Raw genomic sequence first — 18,632 nt, 5'->3', positions numbered from 1 at the left:
TCAACGATTTTTAGCGTTAAATATTTAATTTTTATCTGGAAATTTTTGCGCAAGACACATTTTTACAGTTAATTTGTCAACAGAAACATCCCAAAAGGCTCTTACGTGTTGCTCACAGACCAACTTAGGTTTCTCATTGACTAATACGAAATTATTCCCAAGTAACACGATTCAATGTTTTGAAATGACTAGCGAGTTAATTGTCTCAAGTGATAAATTCCGCGCTTCATTGCTATAAATGTCGCTTTTACATTTTAACGATACAAAAATAACTATTAGAGTTATGTCCCTTGTTGTACACTCTCCCATCTTCTGCCCTTCTAAAAACTTCAAACCCGTATTTGCTAGGGAGGTAACTCTTGTTATTTGTACGCTAGTAATTTTCCTTTACCACTTCATAGGATTTAAATGATGCTACACTTTGTATTGTTGGGTCAGCTGATTTCCCTTTCAGGCATTGTATGCGCACTTATATTGCTTCATTTTCTGTCACCGCGCGAAATTTCGAAATGGAATATAATGATCCCGGAATACAATGTTGAAAACATAAAGATTCCCCGTAAATTCCAACGTAACATGAAATTTCATTAATACTTTCAACGAATTCCTGTTGTATATGCATCACATATGGATGTGTGTGGGTGGGTGTGAAGAGAGTTTGTTGGAGATTTGGCTGTTATTTCGGTACTCACATATTTTGTAAATACCTCTTCAAGTTTCATTTTCTAAAAAAAAAATATTAAAAAAAAAACACTTTCGGTTGTAAAAAAAAAAGATGACTAACACTTTATTTTAATTTTTATCCGACAAATTGCGGTAATCTTCAAGTTTAGGGGATAAAAAAATAAATAAAAATATTCAAGGGAAGTAACTGAACGTCTTACCAGTATTCTCCGTACATCTCTGTTTCTAAATAAATCACACACGTGATTTGATTGACGTTAGGGTTAGGGTGTGATTTATTTATAAACAGCTAGAAGAAAACGGATAATACTGGTAAGTCGTTCAGTTATTTCCCTTGAATATTTTTATTTATTTTTTTTATCCCCCTAAACTTGAAGATTACCCAAATTGCTATGGCCAAACCAAGTTCCTTTCTGAAATGGTATTTGGTTTTTCGCCGACTTCTTACAACTTTTCTTATTGCACTGAAACCTGCGCTCTGAGTGAGATTTTCCGGCCCGCTTCACTTTGTAAATTTTGTTCAGTATAGTTTTACAAGATGGCCAAGGCATTTGTTTGGTTGGGAGCCCGACTTCCTGGCTATAACCTTTTTATTTTAATTGTTTTATAATACCTATTTTTACTGCGGAAAATTTCTCTGAAATTTTATCGCCAAGAAACAAAGCCAGCCAGTATGGGATTTTTGTCGAAACTCATCCCCAATCGACTTCTAGGCCATATGAAGCGTATATGTAAAAAAATTTATTAAAAAGTATGTGCGAAAAAGAGTTTGGGGTGAGAATTGACTGTTATTTCTAGCATGTGGATAGACTGCTTGAAGGCTTATTTAATGTACGGGAGCGGGTGGCTTACGTCTCCGGCATGTGCGCCCGATTTTGATTTCGAAATATTTAAGAAGTTATTTGGAAATCATAAAGAGAAACGAGCAACAGAATCGAACCATCCACATTTTAAAACCGAAAATTTTTTTTTTTAATTCCCAAAACCTTTTCCCCATATCACCCACCCGTCGCTACACCACTTCCAAAGTTTCACTTTTAGCGTGCGCAATGGCGAAAAGGGTTTCAATACTTCGTGTTTATACCGTAGACTGCGAGGGGAGTGGGGGTTATTAATATTTTATTTATTTATTTTTAATTGAGATTTTACAAAACTTCTTCGAAAATTTTTTCAGAATCATAATCTCCATATTTTTCCACATATTTTGTAAAAAGAAAATTCTGAAAAAAGTAAAAAAATGTAGAAGTAGGGGTTGAGATTTTGAAATGCCAATTTTTACCAAATTTTTTTTTTTTTTTTTTTTTTTTTTTTTTTTTAGATTCGTAATCTCCGTACCCGAAAACGAGGGTTTCTATAAAAATAAATAAATAAATAGAGGGGTACAAAAGGAAGTCTTTCCTCCGAAATGGCAAATTTATTATAAATATTAACCTTAATTTAATCACAAATCTTAATGGAAAACTTTCGTTATACCCCTGCTTGAAATTTGATGGCATTTGGTGCAGCAGAACACCTAATACAACGACTACCATTGCAAATGAAAAGACTACACTGGTATGATCATGTGACGCGTATGGATGAGGACAGCTGCGTGAAGAAGTGCTGATCTCTAATCATGCAGGGACTCCAGTGCGTAACTGGTACTAAATTTATCGACCCCGAAAGGATGAAAGGCAAAATCAACCTCGGCGGAATTTGAACTCAGAACGTCACGGCAGACGAAATACCGCTAAGCATTTCGCCTGACGTGCTAACGATTCTGCCAAGCTCGCCTCCTTCAATACTCATGATAATAATAATAATGGTTTCAAATTTTGGCACAAGGCCAGCAAGTTTGTTAATAGTAAAAATACACTTAAAATAAGAACAAGAGTCAGTGTGACTTAATGGCCATGGTGCAGCATGGCTGGACTTGGATGTAATGAAGCCAGTAAAAGAATGAAAGTAGTAGGTGAGCCTCATATCATCGTGGTGGTCCCGGTGGTGCACAATAAAAGGGCTGAGAGATACACCCTGAAAATGATATGCATTCTCTCCTGACGAATTCAACATGCCTGCAGCTTTCAACTGGCAGTACTTTAGTTGTTTTGTCACACACACACACACACATATACTCTCTCTCTCTCTCTTCCATATAATATTGTTGTCATTGATGTCATCATTGTCATTGTATAAGCTCCACTTTTCCATGCTTGGAATTTGCTGAAACAGATTTTTTACGGCCACATGACCTTCTTGCCACCAGCCCTCACCTGTTTCAAACCAAAGAAATATTTCCCTATGCCCAGACAAGGATACACACACACATACATACATACATGCATAGGACGGGATTCTTTCAGTTTCCGTCTACGAGGTCCACTCACAAGACTTTTGTCGGTGCTGCAAATGGGACTGAACCTTAGACCACATAGTCGGGACGCAAGTTTCTTAACCACACAGCCACGCCTGCGCCTATAATAAAAAATGCAATAAAAAAAAGTCCTTACTCAGTAGTTAAATTTCGCTTCACTCCCGCAGCGTTAAACAACCGATCGCCAATAGACAGGGAAAACGAAATAGTTACGTGAAGAACATTCTACTTGTATACTACAAAAAAAAAAAAATATCATCCCTGGTGGGATTCGAACCCACGACCTCTGGATTAGAAGTCCAGCGCGCTATCCCCTGCGCTACAGGGACTTGACAAGTTTGTATTGACATTTTATACTGGACGTCATTGAACAAGTAATTAGCCTTTAGTGGAGAGTTACTATCAAAGGGGAGAGAATCTCTTTATAAATTTAAGTTGAACAGGCGTTATTTGATTTTAATTTCCTTTTTCGTATATTCGTACACAAACACCAGTGAAAGGTAACAGTTTACTAGAATGGTCAGTCCGTATCTTTACAAGCTACTGAGACTCAGCTTCAGAGACTAAAGCGAATTTATTCCATAGATACATGATTCTATCTTTTGAAATTGATAATCAGTTATCTGGAGAGAATTGTTGTGTTTTGTTTTATTTTAGCGTATAGAAATAACTTTCAGAGTTATGTCCCTTTTAATAAACCCGCCACCTAAATATTTTAATCCGTACTTCAAGGGAAGTAACTCTTGTCAGAAGCATGCTTATAACAACTTCATACAATTTAACAGACAAATAAAATTGCCAAGAAGGCTGAAGGTGTCTTGGCATCACTTACCAAGTCCTTTGGGAACCGCTCTCTGTCAATCTATCTGAGGCTTTATATAGCTATGGTGCGGCCTCACCTGGAGTTTGGTGGTGGTGCTGGTGGTGCTGATGATGATGATGATTTTGGTCGTTGTGATGATTGCCCGCCTCCAGATTGTAGTCAGTATTCTTTGTCTAGAAAGATGTCTGACCATAATCTTGTAAGGGAAGTATTAAATATCAGACGATGTGTGTGAACCCAGCACTTATACAGATAAGCACGTCTTAAATTCGCCATGACAAATTACACGATTACTTTCCAGTCAGCAAAGAGATATATTTTATCTAATATAGATGTATAAAGGATCGTATTAAACATGGATATACTAAAATAAATATAAGGAAAGATGATAGAATACAAAACATTGTGAATATGTAACATCACGTCTGCAATCCCAAAATGTGTTATTCGTGATAAAGTATAATCAACTCAAAATTAAAGAAGTATATCTTAAAAATTAGTACACATCGTTGACAAATTTCTTTATTTCTGTTTTTATGGTTTAAAAGGCACAAAACATCGTTAGATTTTATTCCCTTTCAAAGGACAGTCAGACAGTATAGCTTACTTCGCAATAGAACGTCTATTAGTTTTGTATGACAGAAAAGATTAATTTAGAAAATAATTGGTCCTTTATCATATATAGTTTCTTAATCGTTCAACCGTTTCAATTGTTTGTGAAATATTTTTCATTCTCAATAACAGCAATATCATGGCTTTGGTAGTGAATTTTTGTGAACATTTTTATGAAAAATTGCCTGATTTAAAGAGTTTCTTCTTCAATGTTGTATTCCGTGCACAAAATGTGGTGACTCTGAAAGAACTGGAACAAAATCCTTCACTCTGTGAGAAGGTTGTTGGTTTGTATGTAAATTCGGACCTAAATAGAAACCAAGAATTCCTTGAATTACTTGAGAAGTTAGTAAATCTTAAAATTATTTCCTTCCTTGGAATTGGTTTCGATAGTGTTGATACTGAATGGGCTAAATCGCGTGACATTAGGATTGGCCATAGCACCCAGGATGGAGTTACTGCAGCCAATTTTGGAATGACTCTATTATTAGCAATGTCAAGGAAAATCGTTCAGTGTAAGTAAATGATTCCTTTTAATTTTTAGAACACAAAAAACGACGGGATTTATTTATCTCCTTTTTTTAATACTTTATTGATTAAAATCTTCATTCATTATGTGTGTGTGTGTGTGTGCGCGCGTGTGAATTAAAGGTAATGCTAATGCTACTTCGTCATAATTCTTATTATTATTAATGATATTAATACGCTTAGTTTTTTTGTGGGGGGGGGGGGGTTGTACGTATCTGTGGTATGTGTTGCACTTACTTCAAAGGAAGAGGTAAAAAGGTTGAAGGGAGATATGTTGCCTATCTATCTATCTATCTGTCTGTCTGTCTGACTAATTCTGTCTGTCTGTCATCTCTCTCTCTAACACACACACACACACACACACACACACTCTCTCTCTCTCTCCCTCTCTCTCTCCCCAGATAAACATCGATGCTCAGGCTGTTGTTATCAAACTGAGAGTGAGTCCAGGGCGAAGTCACTACTCAACGGAATAGCAGTTATTTCCTCTTAGCTTTCACTGCTTATACTAAACACATGACATTTTTTGCCTTACGATATGGAACATTTCTTTTCCTCTCACTCTTTTTAAAAAATGGCTCTCCATCGCTTACGACGACGAGGTTCCTGTTTATCTGATCAACGGAACAGTCTGCTCGTAAGATTAACGCACAAATGGTTGAGTACTCCACATACATGCATTCCATAAGGTAGTTCTCAGGGAGATTCGGCCTCACACAGAATGTGACAAGGTTGGCCCCTTTGAATTACAGCTACAACTCATTTTTGCCAGCTGAGTGGACTGCAGCAAGGTGAAGTATAGTATCTTGCTCAAGATCACAGCGCACTACCGGGAATCGTACTCATAATTTTACGATCGTGGGCCGAATACCTCTAGCCACTGAGCTACGCACCTTCACTCTCTTAACCATAGAGAAAAGGAGTGAAGCGATGGAGTCAGAAAAAGGAAAGCCTCAGTCATTTAAACGACAATTAGACTGAAATACGATCGATCTTTTCTTGCTTCTTTACTTTTAACAATGAAGAAGAGGAGAAAAACATTTAGTAATCAGGACCGGCCTTAGGCGGTGCGGGGCCCAGTTGGGGACAATTTTGGTGGGTCCCAGGTTCCCAGTCAACTTGCACCTCAGAAATCCTCCTCCCCACCTCGGAGTTATTTTTTTCCTTGTTTTGTTTTCAGGCGCTATCAACTAATCTAGCCTACTCTTCGAAACGCCGGTGTTAAAATGGGGGTAGCTGATGAAGGAAAATGTTCTCTATGTGGCCTGTGTGTTTTCTGTACTCTGGTTATTATTATTTTCTTGTCTACGTTTTGTTTGCAATGTCCTGTACCCAGATATGCACCTATATATACAGGTAGACGTAGATATGCACATACCTGTACGTATATATGCATATACTCATTTATTATTTGTTTTACATGATCGAACGCCTGCGTCATCCCTCTAAGTAGTTTTTTTTAACTTTATATTTTCTGACGCGACTCTATCTATCTCTATCTCTATCACTTTTTCCCCCCTCTCGTTCTTCCTCTGTTACTACTACGTATCTCTCTTTACCCCTCTCGTTCTTCCTTCTGTTACTACTATATCTCTCTTTCCCCTCTCGTTCTTCCTTCTGTTACTACTATATTTCTCTCTTCCTCTCGTTGCTCACCTATTCTTCTACTTCCTCCCCTTATTTCTCCCTCTACCACTCTCTCTTCCTTACCCCTCCCTGGTCACATGTTTCCGGTCACTAATCCTTTTCTTCCTTGGCTATCGCCGAGCAAACACGCGAACTTACTTCGTCCCGCTTTCAGTTCGTGCCTCACAGCGTTCATATACACATAATTTTTCACGTCTGACCGCATAGCCTTTTCCGTTTGTTTTCGTGTCTTTTCTTTTCCGTTTGTTTTCCTGTCTTGTTTTTTGTCCGCCACTACATTCCTCCATGGCACAAGTTTAATTTGTGTATACAAATTTAATTTGCGGTCCATGGGAAGAGCCATTTTAACGATGCGTCTTGCCCTACTCTTCGAAACGCCGGTGTTAAAATGGGGGTAGCTGATGAAGGAAAATGTTCTCTATGTGGCCTGTGTGTTTTCTGTACTCTGGTTATTATTATTTTCTTGTCTACGTTTTGTTTGCAATGTCTTGTACCCAGATATGCACCTATATATACAGGTAGACGTAGGTATGCACATACCTGTACGTATATATGCATATACTCATTTATTATTTGTTATATATATATATATATATATATATATATATATATATATATGTATGTATGTATAAAAGAAATTAGTCATAAAAATAATAACGTTAGTGGCTGCAAGCATAAAGGCCGTTTAAGCAAACTTAATAAATATATCTAAAATATATAAATATATTTATATATAAGAGGGTACTAATGAGCAACTCATTTGCTAAATATAGGAGTAAAAACACTCCAAAGTCACAAAAGAATCACTAAATTAATACAGGCATGATAGGAAAAAAATGAAGTGAATAAGAATTGAGTCTTACCCCCGCAAAGGCTGCAGACGGAATGGTAGTTAATCTGATATCATGATTTCAAATTTAGCATTCACTTAATTTTTTTTCCTATCACGCCTGTATTGATTTAGTGATTCTTCTGTGACTTTAGAGATTTTTTACTCCTATCTTTAGAAAAGCAGGTGCTTATTTGTAATCTATTCTATATAAACACACACACACACACACACACACATATACATACATACATACATGTATATATATATATCTATATATATAAAAATGAGAATGTGTGTCTGTCTGTCTGTCTGTCTGTGTGAATCCCTAAAACTCGAGAACTACGCAACCAATTTCATTCAAATTTTACACATGCCTTACTTAGGGTTCCAGTTGTGTTTTAGTCAAAAAAAATTATTAACTTCTTGCAGAGTTCGAGCACACGGCAACATAATATCTCCTCCACTATTTAAGTATTACGTGTCAAAAGTGAAACAAAAACACTCATGTCAAATACTTTCACTTTAAAAATGAAACTATTCCACTAACTGAAACAATCACATTTCGATACTGTAGTGACAGATACTTTCACAGAGAGAGAAAGCGAGAAAGAGAGAGACAGAAAGAGAGAGAGAGAGAGATGTATATGTATACATATACATGTATATGTACACCATTTCGATACTGTAATGACAGATACTTTCAGAGAGAGAGAGAGAGAAAGAGAGAGAGAAAGAGAGAGAGAGAGAGATGTATATGTATACATATAGATGTGCACGTATATGTATATATATATAGATCTATACATACATGTATATGTATACATATGTGTAGATGTATATATATATATATAGATGTACATGTAATATGTACACATATATACATATATACATGCATACAGATATCTATACATATATACACCCATCACACACACATACACATGCACACAAACACACACATTAGTCATTTGTTTTCTTATCCAAAACTACGTCAAAAGTACTGAATGGATCTTTATGAAATTTGGAAATTATATTCTTTGCATAACGGCCATAACTCCCATGAAAATTCATATATTTTTGATGTTGATGAAATTTTAACCCGAACATAACAGATGAGCATTATTTAGAAAATGATGTCACACGTTATCGAGGCTACCATTCTTTCTGGATGTGCAAAAGGGGATGACGTCTTTATTCCAAGAATTCCTCTTACTCCATCAGGAGCAGACATTCCTTTTACATTCAGAAGACTACAATTCCCCCTTCGTGTGACTTTTGCCATGTCCATAAACAAATATCAGGGTCAAACACTGCCTGTAGCTGGTCTTCTCTTGGAAGAGCCCTGCTTCTCACATGGACAACTGTATGTTGGCTGCTCAAGAGGGGGCAGCAACAAAAAACCTATTTGTATATGCTCCACAAGGGAAAACAAGGAACATAGTTTACAATGAGGTGTTATAATCACAACAGCAAGAAAGTATGTACATGATCACCTTCTTTTACGAAACTTCATTGACTTTCATATATTTATATTGATATACATATATATATACGTGTGTTTGGGTGCGTGTGTGTATATACATCTCTATATATAAAGATGATGCATAGTCTAGACAGCGTTTTTAGATTTCATTATTCTCTTTAACCCGGGCAACGCCGGGTATTTCTGCTAGTATATATATATATATATATATATATGGTGGAAATGGAGAATATGTAATCTGGGTATACCCCCCTTTTAAATTTTGTTTTTTTTACGGAATCCCACGTTTTAGGCTATGGAGATTCCGATTCTGAAAAAAATTTTCAAAAATCTCAATTTCAAAATTTCGATCCCCGCCCCCGGTTTTATATAGATCCACAGGGTAAACCTAACCCTAACTCAAACCTTAACCCTAACCCTGACCCTAACCCTAACCCTAACACTAACACTAGTTTTGTGAGATTTGGCTGTTATTTCTAGCATGTAAATAGCCTGCTTGGTGGGGGGGGGGGGGAATTGAAATTTTTCAAAAACATTTTTTTCAGAATCGGAATCTCCATAGCCTAAAACGTGGGATTCCGTAAAAAAAAATTAATAAATAAGGGGGGGAAAGGTTCAGATTACATATAGTCCATCTCTAATATACATACATACATACATGTATATATATATATATATATATATATATATATATATATATATATATATATATATATATATATATATATATATCTTCAGGTGCTGAATATTTTCCGAAAACATTGAAAAAAAATTTGTACCCACCAGAACTTATAGCACATGACGTCACAGGAAATTCGATTGGAATAATTGGAATGGGAACCATTGGCTACAAGCTGGCAATCAGAGCTCATGCTTTTGAAATGAAGGTACTGTATCATCAAAGGAGACAAAGGTGAGTGTTTGAAGTAGGTTTGTGTATGGGACATTAAGACAAGAGAATTGAAGGATAGATGCATGGATTTTTTTAAATACTTTCTGAGTGTGGATGAACAGGGGGAGCATATGATCCACCCTTGTAGGCTCTCAAAGACTGGTTAGATAGATGCTGTTTGTGTTCTGTTTAAACTATTGAGGGAAAGATATGAATGGAGAGGAGATTCCAGAGAGAAGAAATTTCTGGGGATGAAGAAATGGGTGTCCTCGTTTGTGCGGGGAAAGAGAGGAGGGCAATAAGGGTGATGAGTGTTGGATGGACAAATAGTACAGGGCTGGGCAGTGTGGATGGAGCTACGAGACCAGTCTGCTCCAAAGGTGCAGAGACCATTATAGCAGCAATAGAAAAGTGAGTGAGATAGATAGATATATAGATAGATAGACAGACAGATAGAGAGAGAGAGAGAAAGTGGAAATAGTAATCCTGTAAGGCAGAGGTTTGAGTGCGTCCATTAATGATAGAATGCTAATCGGCCGAGTGGCCCTTCAGTGGAGGCAATATGTCAGTGTGCGTAGCAGTTGTAGAAACCGAGATGTGGGTGCAGTACTCCTACTGTGGAATTTTGTAGAGTGTTAGCAACTGTGAGAGATTGAAATATCTTTTGGTCAAAGAGAAGCGCTAGTCATTGAGATGTAATCCTAGCTGTACTAACAATGTACTTTTGGCAGGAGAGAACCTTGGTGATAATGTGGCCCAGCATTTGGGGCAACTGTGAAGGCTCATTCTAAGTGCCACTCATGTTTCGAGAGTGTGAGGTGCGGTTGTATGAGTAATGCCTGAGTCTTTTTGGTGGGGTTCTTTTAAAAGAGACAAGGTTGGCATGTCTCTACTGGGGGATACTCTCAAGGTCTCAGTTTATAAAATCAATACAAATTAGGCATCCAGTGTCTAGGTTGCACATAGATGATGCATGGATCGAGAGGGTTAGGAAGGAATGAAGGATCGATGTTGTTGGATGCCAAACACAGATGAAGGCTCTGCTGATGTTCGGAGCAACAACATTGTTTTCACTAACTTCGCTGAAGTCAAATCCCACTGGTGAGTGGCATAAAAGGTCTCCACTAGATTTGCTCGAAGGTTGGAGTCATGGAAGGTAGATAGATAGAGAGAGAGAGAGAGAAGGAGAGACTGAGAAAGAGAGAGATAGATTGAATATGACTGACAACGTCATTGTTAATGGATATCTCTATAACCTTATAAAAATTTGGCTGGGCCTGAGGGTTCCTTTCTCTCTTCCTTTCTCTCTCCACCTCTCTCCTTCTCTCTCCCTCTCTCTCTCCCTCTCTCTCTTTCTCTCTCTCTTTCTCTCTGAAATGGGATACATTCAAGCATACGTTCAAATGTCCATAGAGTGAGAAATAAAAGAGTTTGATTGAACAAGTGAAAGTTCTAGGGTACATGTAAGGGAAGCCACTTCATAACCTTATTGTATTTGCTGTGAAACCCTGACCACTTCTAGATCGGGCAAACCAATGATGGTAAGAGGGATTTCAACTGATAACTGATTGTTCTGCGTTTTGGGGGGATTTTTTTATCTGGATCACATAGTCTTGCAAAGGCTGTCCTCTCTGTTCCATTAAAACATTTTCTATGAGGAGAGGGCTTTTAAAATCCTTCAAATAAGAAAAGGCTGTTGAAGGGGGGAAATCAATCACATTTACTATACATACATGCATACATACATACATACATACATACATACAACTGTTAGAGGTATCGATGTAACCCATAATTTATTTGTGGATGACCTGAAGACTTAAGCGATAAATGTTACTAATGCCAAAATCAGCTGAAATAGGAATGGAATTTGGCCAAAAGAAATGCTCGCATTCGATTGTTGAATGGAGAAAAGCAGTCCCACAAACCCAAAATCCGAGCATCAACGGTCTCTATCCCTCCTGTCCCACACAAAGAATGCTACAAATACCAAAATATTGATGAAAACATATCTTATGAAGGTACTGTGAATAAAGATAGAGTGATCCGAAAATATTATACCAGACTTCTCCTTATAGAAGACAATATCTCACAATGCATTTGCGGTGCTAGAACTGATTCAGACTTTTGAGATATTTCACTGGATTGTATAGGAAATCCACTCCATAGACATTAGAACCCGCAAGATTCTGACTTCAACTTGAAGCCCACACAGAAATAGTAATACCGACAAGCTCTTGCCAAGAAGAGATGAAGGAAGAAGAGACTTGAGATCAGTGCTGATGGCCTTTGAATATTGTATTGCCTCCCTCAGATAACATCTGCTAAACAACAACTGTCAAAATAAATACATAAACTTAGTAATGAAGAACGAAGAGAACAACATCCTACTCATCAGCAATAACCTCCTTAGGGAGCTTCTCTTCCTGATGGCCTCTCCCATACAACCCCAAAACAGGCTGGACTAGCAAAGATGACCTGAATGTGAAACATTCAGCTTACAAAGAAAGGCTATCCATTATCTTGCGTACATGCATACAGACACAAAGAGATATAGACAATAATATTGACAAGAAATACAACTTGCCTTAGACTCCTGACTGCTGTATCACAACACCCTTCGAAGGCTTTGCATTTGCAATCCAAGAACAGGAGATTGCTATGAAACACCTAGTGAGCATAAGAAACAATGAAGCCCTTAGAGCCTGAAGATGCAGCCGAAAATTTAGATTATATCACGCTTCATGTGATTATCAGCTGCCCAAAAATCTCATCAAGGTGCTACTTTCCTATGCAATACGGCATTGACGCTAAAACAGTATACAATGACCTTTGAAAAAATGTTACTGTCCTGGAATAGATATAGAAAAGTGCACTGCTATCAAATACATGATCAAACATCAACACAAGACATTGTTGTTTGTGACAGACAAGAAAGAGTATGTACCTTCGTAGAGGTTCGTTTTCCTGCTGACATAACATTCCCAACTGACAGGCTCATGTCTATCTTTCAGTCTGCCTTGAATTGATTTCTTTGACAAGTTTCAGTTGTGGCCTAGATTTATCTGTAATTTTATACACCATTATCTCTACTAACCTTTACATACTACTTTTCTTTTGTTTTTATATTTTTCTCTCATTATTCTCTAACACAGTCACTGACAAATTTTTACTCTTTTTTCCTTATCTCATTAGGCCAAAAACCAATTCAAATATTTCTGGAAAGACTGGATGGTCTACTTAGTTGGTCAAGAATGCGGTTTAAGGCATTTGTAATGTGACTTTTCTCAAAAGTCAGCCAAAGCAAAAAAAAAGTACAAAATAGCATGAGAAACCATGCTAACAGTTAAGGGCAATCCTATGAAAAGCTTAAGACGATGATATATAAACTTGTCTGATAAGAACAGAGACGTTGAGATGTTAACACGAACCGAGGATGGATTAAAAGAATAGATTGATCAAAACTAGCAGGCAAATACAAGATCTGGTATTTGTAGTTTTGCTTATATCTTCGTATTGCTTGGCCCCTTCTCATAGATGAAGCAAAACTCTCGAGAATGCAGATCATAGAGCAAAAGTACAGTATTTGAACTCAAAACATAAAAACGGACGAAAGGCTGCTAACTTCAATAAAATATTAAAGCAATTTTCGTAAAACTTGTTCTCAAGCACACTTGTTTAATTTTGTTAGACCAGCCAATGTCCTTTCTGCCAGAGTGGAGGCTCGGTTTACAAACACTTCTCATCACAAACAAACCGGTTTACGAACAATGTTTTGAACATAGGATGTCTCAAATAACGAACCCACAAGCTGACAACAACGGTTGGTAGCAAGCTGGGAGTTTCAGCGGGAGAGCGTCAGTTACTGTCTAGCTTTCAGTCAATGCACATCTCTGCTTGAATCTCCTGTGCCTCTTCTGGATCCTTATGGGGAGAACAGTTTCGGTTGACAAACATTTCGTGTGTCGAACGCTCTTCAGGAACGAATTTGTAAAGCGAGGTTTCACTGTATTGACAGAAAGCCTGAAATCTGTGGAGAAGGGCTAGTCTATTACATCGAGCCCAGCACTCAACCGGTACGCATTTCATCGACCCCGAATGGATGAAAAGCAAAGTAGAACTCGACAGAATTTAATCTTGGAAAGTGAAGCTGGAAGAAATACCGTGAAGCATTTTGTCATGCATGTTAATGATTCTACCTGCTTCCAGCCATATTAGACCAGCCAATATCAACACAGAAAAAAAAATACCGGAATTTACCTCCCTTCTACTATAATTTCAGATTCAGCATAAACTTTTACTAGTTTACTAGTATTTATGATACTTATTCAACAGTTCTATCTTTGAACTGTCTGCCTGCTTAACAACACAATAGCAACACATGCTTCTTACCTGTGTCTTTGCAGTAGGAAGTGCTTCTAACTGCAAACACTACTCTTATTCCAGAAGTAAATCAATCCATTACAATACTAACAATTGATGCAAAACAGTAAGAACAAAATATTATTCTTCAAACACATTCCAGAAACTAGTTAATATTTTGATTAGAATACACAATTAATGAATTAATCAATTTTTTCGACAGATCCAAAGAAGAAGAAGCAAAAGTGGATGCGCAGTTTTATAGTAGCTTGATGGACATGTTACCATTGTGTGATTATGTTGTGATTACCTGTGCTTTAACACCACAAACATATCATTTGATTGGTCACAAGGAACTGGACGTAATGAAGAAGACTGCAACTTTAATCAATATTGCCAGAGGTAGGTACTTCAATTTCTTGTCACTAATAATTATGGATGTATGACAAACAAAAATAGACAAGTAATAAAATGTCTGATTTGATATTGGAACTTGAAGATATGAAGTGATGATCTTTGAAAAAAAGGAATGGTGAGTGGTGAAGAATTTAATGGTATTGGACTGGCACTTAAAGGGTTAATTACTGGTATATAGTTATACGAAGTTTCAAGGATTTTATAGGAAGTTTTTATGTCTTGGTTTCTTTAACATTGTATTAAAGAACACAGAATGAAATGACCTAATGAGAGACATTGGCCTACCTTAATACTAATGAGTGTGATTATTATTATTATTAGTAGTAGTAGTAGTAGTAGTAGTAGTAGTAGTAGTAGCAGCAGCAGCAGCAGCAGCAGCAGCAGTAGTAGTAGTAGTAGTAGTAGTAAGGACGGTGGTGATGGTGGTGGTTGTAGTGGTAGTGGCGGTTGTGGTGGTAGGGGCATAGTAATTGCATTAATAGTTGTTGCTGGCAGTGGTGCTATTGTAGGTAATGGGCTGGATCAGTAGTTATTGCTTTATCTCCAAGTCAGTGTACTAGTAAAATTAGACCTGGAAGTGCAAATAAGCTACGTTCATTCCGCCTTTTTTTGCCTGTCTTCTGTGTATGTTAGACTACATGGTTGATTGTCAACTTTTTGATTTTCAAAATCTGTGTCCCAAAGAGAAGGTCGTTTGTAAACAGTAATTGAAAAATACAATTTACTATGGCAAATAACTAAACTTTTAGATCGACAACTCTCCACTGCCCTTTCTGCTGCCATCAATGTATCCCTCTCCATTATTTACCACACTCTGGCTGTGTGGTAAGTAGCTTGCTTACCAACCACATGGTTCCAGGTTCATTCCCACTGCATGGCACCTTGGGCAAGTGTCTTCTACTATAGCCTCGGGTCGACCAAAGCCTTGTGAGTGGATTTGGTAGACGGAAACTGAAAGAAGCCCGTCATATATATGTATATATATATATATATATATGTGTGTGTTTGTGTGTCTGTTTGTCCCCCCCAACATCGCTTGACAACCGATGGTGGTGTGTTTATGTCCCCGTAAGCTAGCGGCTCGGCAAAAGAGACCGATAGAATAGGTACTAGGCTTCCAAAGAATAAGTCCTGGGGTCGATTTGCTCAACTAAAGGTGGTGCTCCAGCATGGCCGCAGTCAAATGACTGAAACAAGTAAAAGAGTAAAGAGTATATATATATATATATATATATATATATATATATATGTGTGTGTGTGTGTGTGTGTGTGTGTATGTATTATCTCTCACACATTGCTTTCAATTTGTTTAAAATTTCATCTTCTAATGTTTACTTTCATTTTATCACAGCTGTTAAGGACAAATTCTGTTTTTTTTTGTTTTTGTTTTGATTGGGTAAAAGAGATCAAACTTTAAATCTCTGCAAATTACCCGGCAATGACAGGATACTCAGCTAGTGATTTTATATATATTGGGTCATCCCATAAATAATGCGATTTTTTTAAATACTTCTTTTATTTTTCAAAATTAAGATAAACTAAGTTCTTTTTTAATCTAAAATATACTCTCCTTCATTTTCTACAACACTTTTCCATCTATCTGGTAGACTTGTAAGGCCCCGCTTCCAAAATTCACTTGTCCGTGACAAAAAATATTCCTCCAGTATTGTTCTGGCCTCGTCTACAGAATTCATACTTTTTCTGTCTAAATGATTTTGAAGACTGCGGAATAAATGATAATCAGATGGGGCAATGTCCGGCAAATATGGTGGGTAGGGCATCATTTCCCATTCAAACTGCTCCAGCCTTTGGAACGTCGTCCTCGCTGTATGTGGCCGAGCATTATCCTCGTGGAAGAACACCTTTCGTCTTGAAACCAAAGATGCTCGTTTTCCTTCTAGTGCTGACTTAAGTCACTCAAGCTGCTCGCAGTAGATCTCCTTTGTTATTGTTTGGTTTGGGTTTAAAAGTTCAAAGTGGACTAAACCTTTCATATCCGACCAAAAAGATAACAACACCTTACGTGGGTGAAGACCTTCCTTAGCCTGGGGTGCCGGTGTTTCTCATTTCCCAACCTAGTCTTCGGTGCTTGACATTTTTGTAAAGAACCCATTTCTCGTCACCAGTCACTATTCGGTCCAAAAAAGGTTCATTGATGAGACATGACAGCAAAGAAGAGCACACATACACTCTCTGCGCGTGTGATTAGAATCGGAAAGCCCGCTGACACAATTTGCTAACTTTTCCAATGGCACGCAGGTGTTGATAAATGATTGAATGACCAAATCCAAGCTTCTCTGCTAATTCCTCAACAGATGGGATTTTGTTCCATCAGGATTCGCAGGACGTCCTCGTCAAGCTGTACAAATCTTCCAAGATGAGACTCGTCTTCTAGGCTGTAGTTTCCGGCTCGGAATTTCTGGAACTATCGTTGACACTGACTTACGCTTATTGTCCGATCCCCTTATACTGCATTAATATTCCTCATACTTTCCGTTGCATTTTTGCCTTTATTGAACTCAAAGCAAAATATACCGAATATGCTTCTTTGTCACTTCTATTATAGATTTGAAAAAATAACTTAAAATCGAACTGCACTATTCAAAATTTGCACTAAGAATAAATACAAGGTAAAATTACTTCCTGCTTCTATAGCAAGTTGATGCAGGTAGTTTATCCCGTCCCCCCTCCGTCTTTTAGTTCATGCGATTGAAAAAAACCGCATTATTTATGGGATGACTCAAAATATATATGTGTGTGTGTGTGTGTGTGTGTGTGTGTGTGTGTGTGTGTGTGTGTGTATGTATGTATGTTGCAATTACCAACTCTTTCTTTGTTTTCTGTGTGTCTTTTTCAATTTAGGAGATATCATTGACCAAGGTGCTCTTGTTGATGCATTGGAATCAGAAAGGATTGCAGGAGCTGCCCTGGACGTCACTACACCTGAACCCTTGCCAGCAGACCACAAGCTTCACAACTTCCCGAATGTTATCATTACACCACACTGTGCGACAAACACAAATGAGACAGCAAAAGAATTTTACAACACAGCTTTCAAAAACATGGAGCTAGGTCTCCGTGGCGAACCAATGTTGTCCGAAGTGATACTAGACTAGAAGGAGAGACATTTTCATCTGCATAATGATGGTTTTTAATATAATAATAATAAGAAGAACAACAACAACAACAACAGCAACAACAACAAACAACAACAACAATGGCAACGATGACGACGAAGGCAATGCCGGCATCGGCAAAAAACATTAATTAAAATCAATTAATCATTGAAATAAAATCAGTAATGATTGAATTTTTTTTTTTTTTTTTTTTTTTTTTTTTTTTTTTTTTTTTTTGGTGGGGATTATTTTTAATTGTAAATTTCGAAATGAATTTTAAAGAATTCACTTTTTTCATATGAATTCCGCATGAAATGATTCAGAAATTACGAGTGTGAAAAAAATTATTTTCAAGATTTGCTTTTTTTTAAAATCTTCTCCTAATTTCCCTCCCACGTTTTGGAACACACACGTTGGCTCCATACTAACATTTCGAATGTTTTTTGACTCAACCGCTCATTTCTTCATTGTGTAGATGCTGGTTGAATCGGCAGACAAAAAAGAACAAGGACCTTCAATAAAGTTTGCTTGAAATAACAGCTAGATCTTAGAGAAATAATTGTTTCCAAACTTTTATTATTTTAAATCACCTTTTCCTTCGGTTATAGGAATGATAATACCAGAAACGCATGTGTAGACGCCTTTTAACCGACAAATGAAATGAGGGCATGAGGGAGGCCTAATTATGATACACAGTGTCCATAAATTATCATTACAATTCGAAAAATTTAGAAAAGAAATATATGGATAACTCATCAGGTTATGTGCAATCAATAGAATCCACGTGAAAGTGTTCTGATGTTTCTAATATTTGTTTGCTGATGTTTTCCAATAAATTCTGCTGAGTTATTCTTTTTTTTTTTTTTTTTTCTGAATTTTTCAAATT

General features: G+C 37.1%; 1 protein-coding gene and 1 non-coding gene across 2 annotated transcripts; one reads left to right on the top strand and one right to left on the bottom strand.

Annotated features, from left to right (window-relative positions):
- Nucleotides 1-3,293: 3,293 nt before the first annotated feature.
- Trnar-ucu (transfer RNA arginine (anticodon UCU)) lies at nt 3,294-3,366 on the bottom strand. The gene has a single exon. It is a non-coding gene; the product is annotated as a tRNA-Arg (tRNA).
- Nucleotides 3,367-4,163: 797 nt separating this feature from the next.
- On the top strand, nt 4,164-18,302 carry LOC149131622 (glyoxylate reductase/hydroxypyruvate reductase-like). Its single transcript, XM_089338222.1, has 4 exons — nt 4,164-4,987; nt 9,698-9,872; nt 14,437-14,615; nt 17,493-18,302. Exons 1-4 carry the CDS (start codon nt 4,612-4,614, stop codon nt 17,744-17,746), a joined length of 984 nt encoding a protein of 327 aa, XP_089194348.1. The 5' UTR covers nt 4,164-4,611; the 3' UTR covers nt 17,747-18,302.
- The last annotated feature ends 330 nt before the right edge of the window (nt 18,303-18,632 follow it).

The sequence above is a fragment of the Octopus bimaculoides genome, chromosome 20 (genome assembly GCF_046866305.1).
Source record: "Octopus bimaculoides isolate indiv1 chromosome 20, ASM4686630v1, whole genome shotgun sequence".
In the NCBI taxonomy this organism is placed as follows: domain Eukaryota; kingdom Metazoa; phylum Mollusca; class Cephalopoda; order Octopoda; family Octopodidae; genus Octopus; species Octopus bimaculoides.
This window is presented reverse-complemented; position numbering and strand designations above follow the sequence as displayed.

Coding starts and splice junctions, on each gene's coding strand:
- LOC149131622 (XM_089338222.1), top strand. CDS start 4,612: ATGGCTTTGGTAGTGAATTTTTGTGAACATTTTTATGAAAAATTGCCT. Junction 9,873..14,436: donor TATCATCAAAGGAGACAAAG/GTGAGTGTTTGA, acceptor TTTTTTCGACAG/ATCCAAAGAAGAAGAAGCAA. Junction 14,616..17,492: donor TTTAATCAATATTGCCAGAG/GTAGGTACTTCA, acceptor TTTTCAATTTAG/GAGATATCATTGACCAAGGT.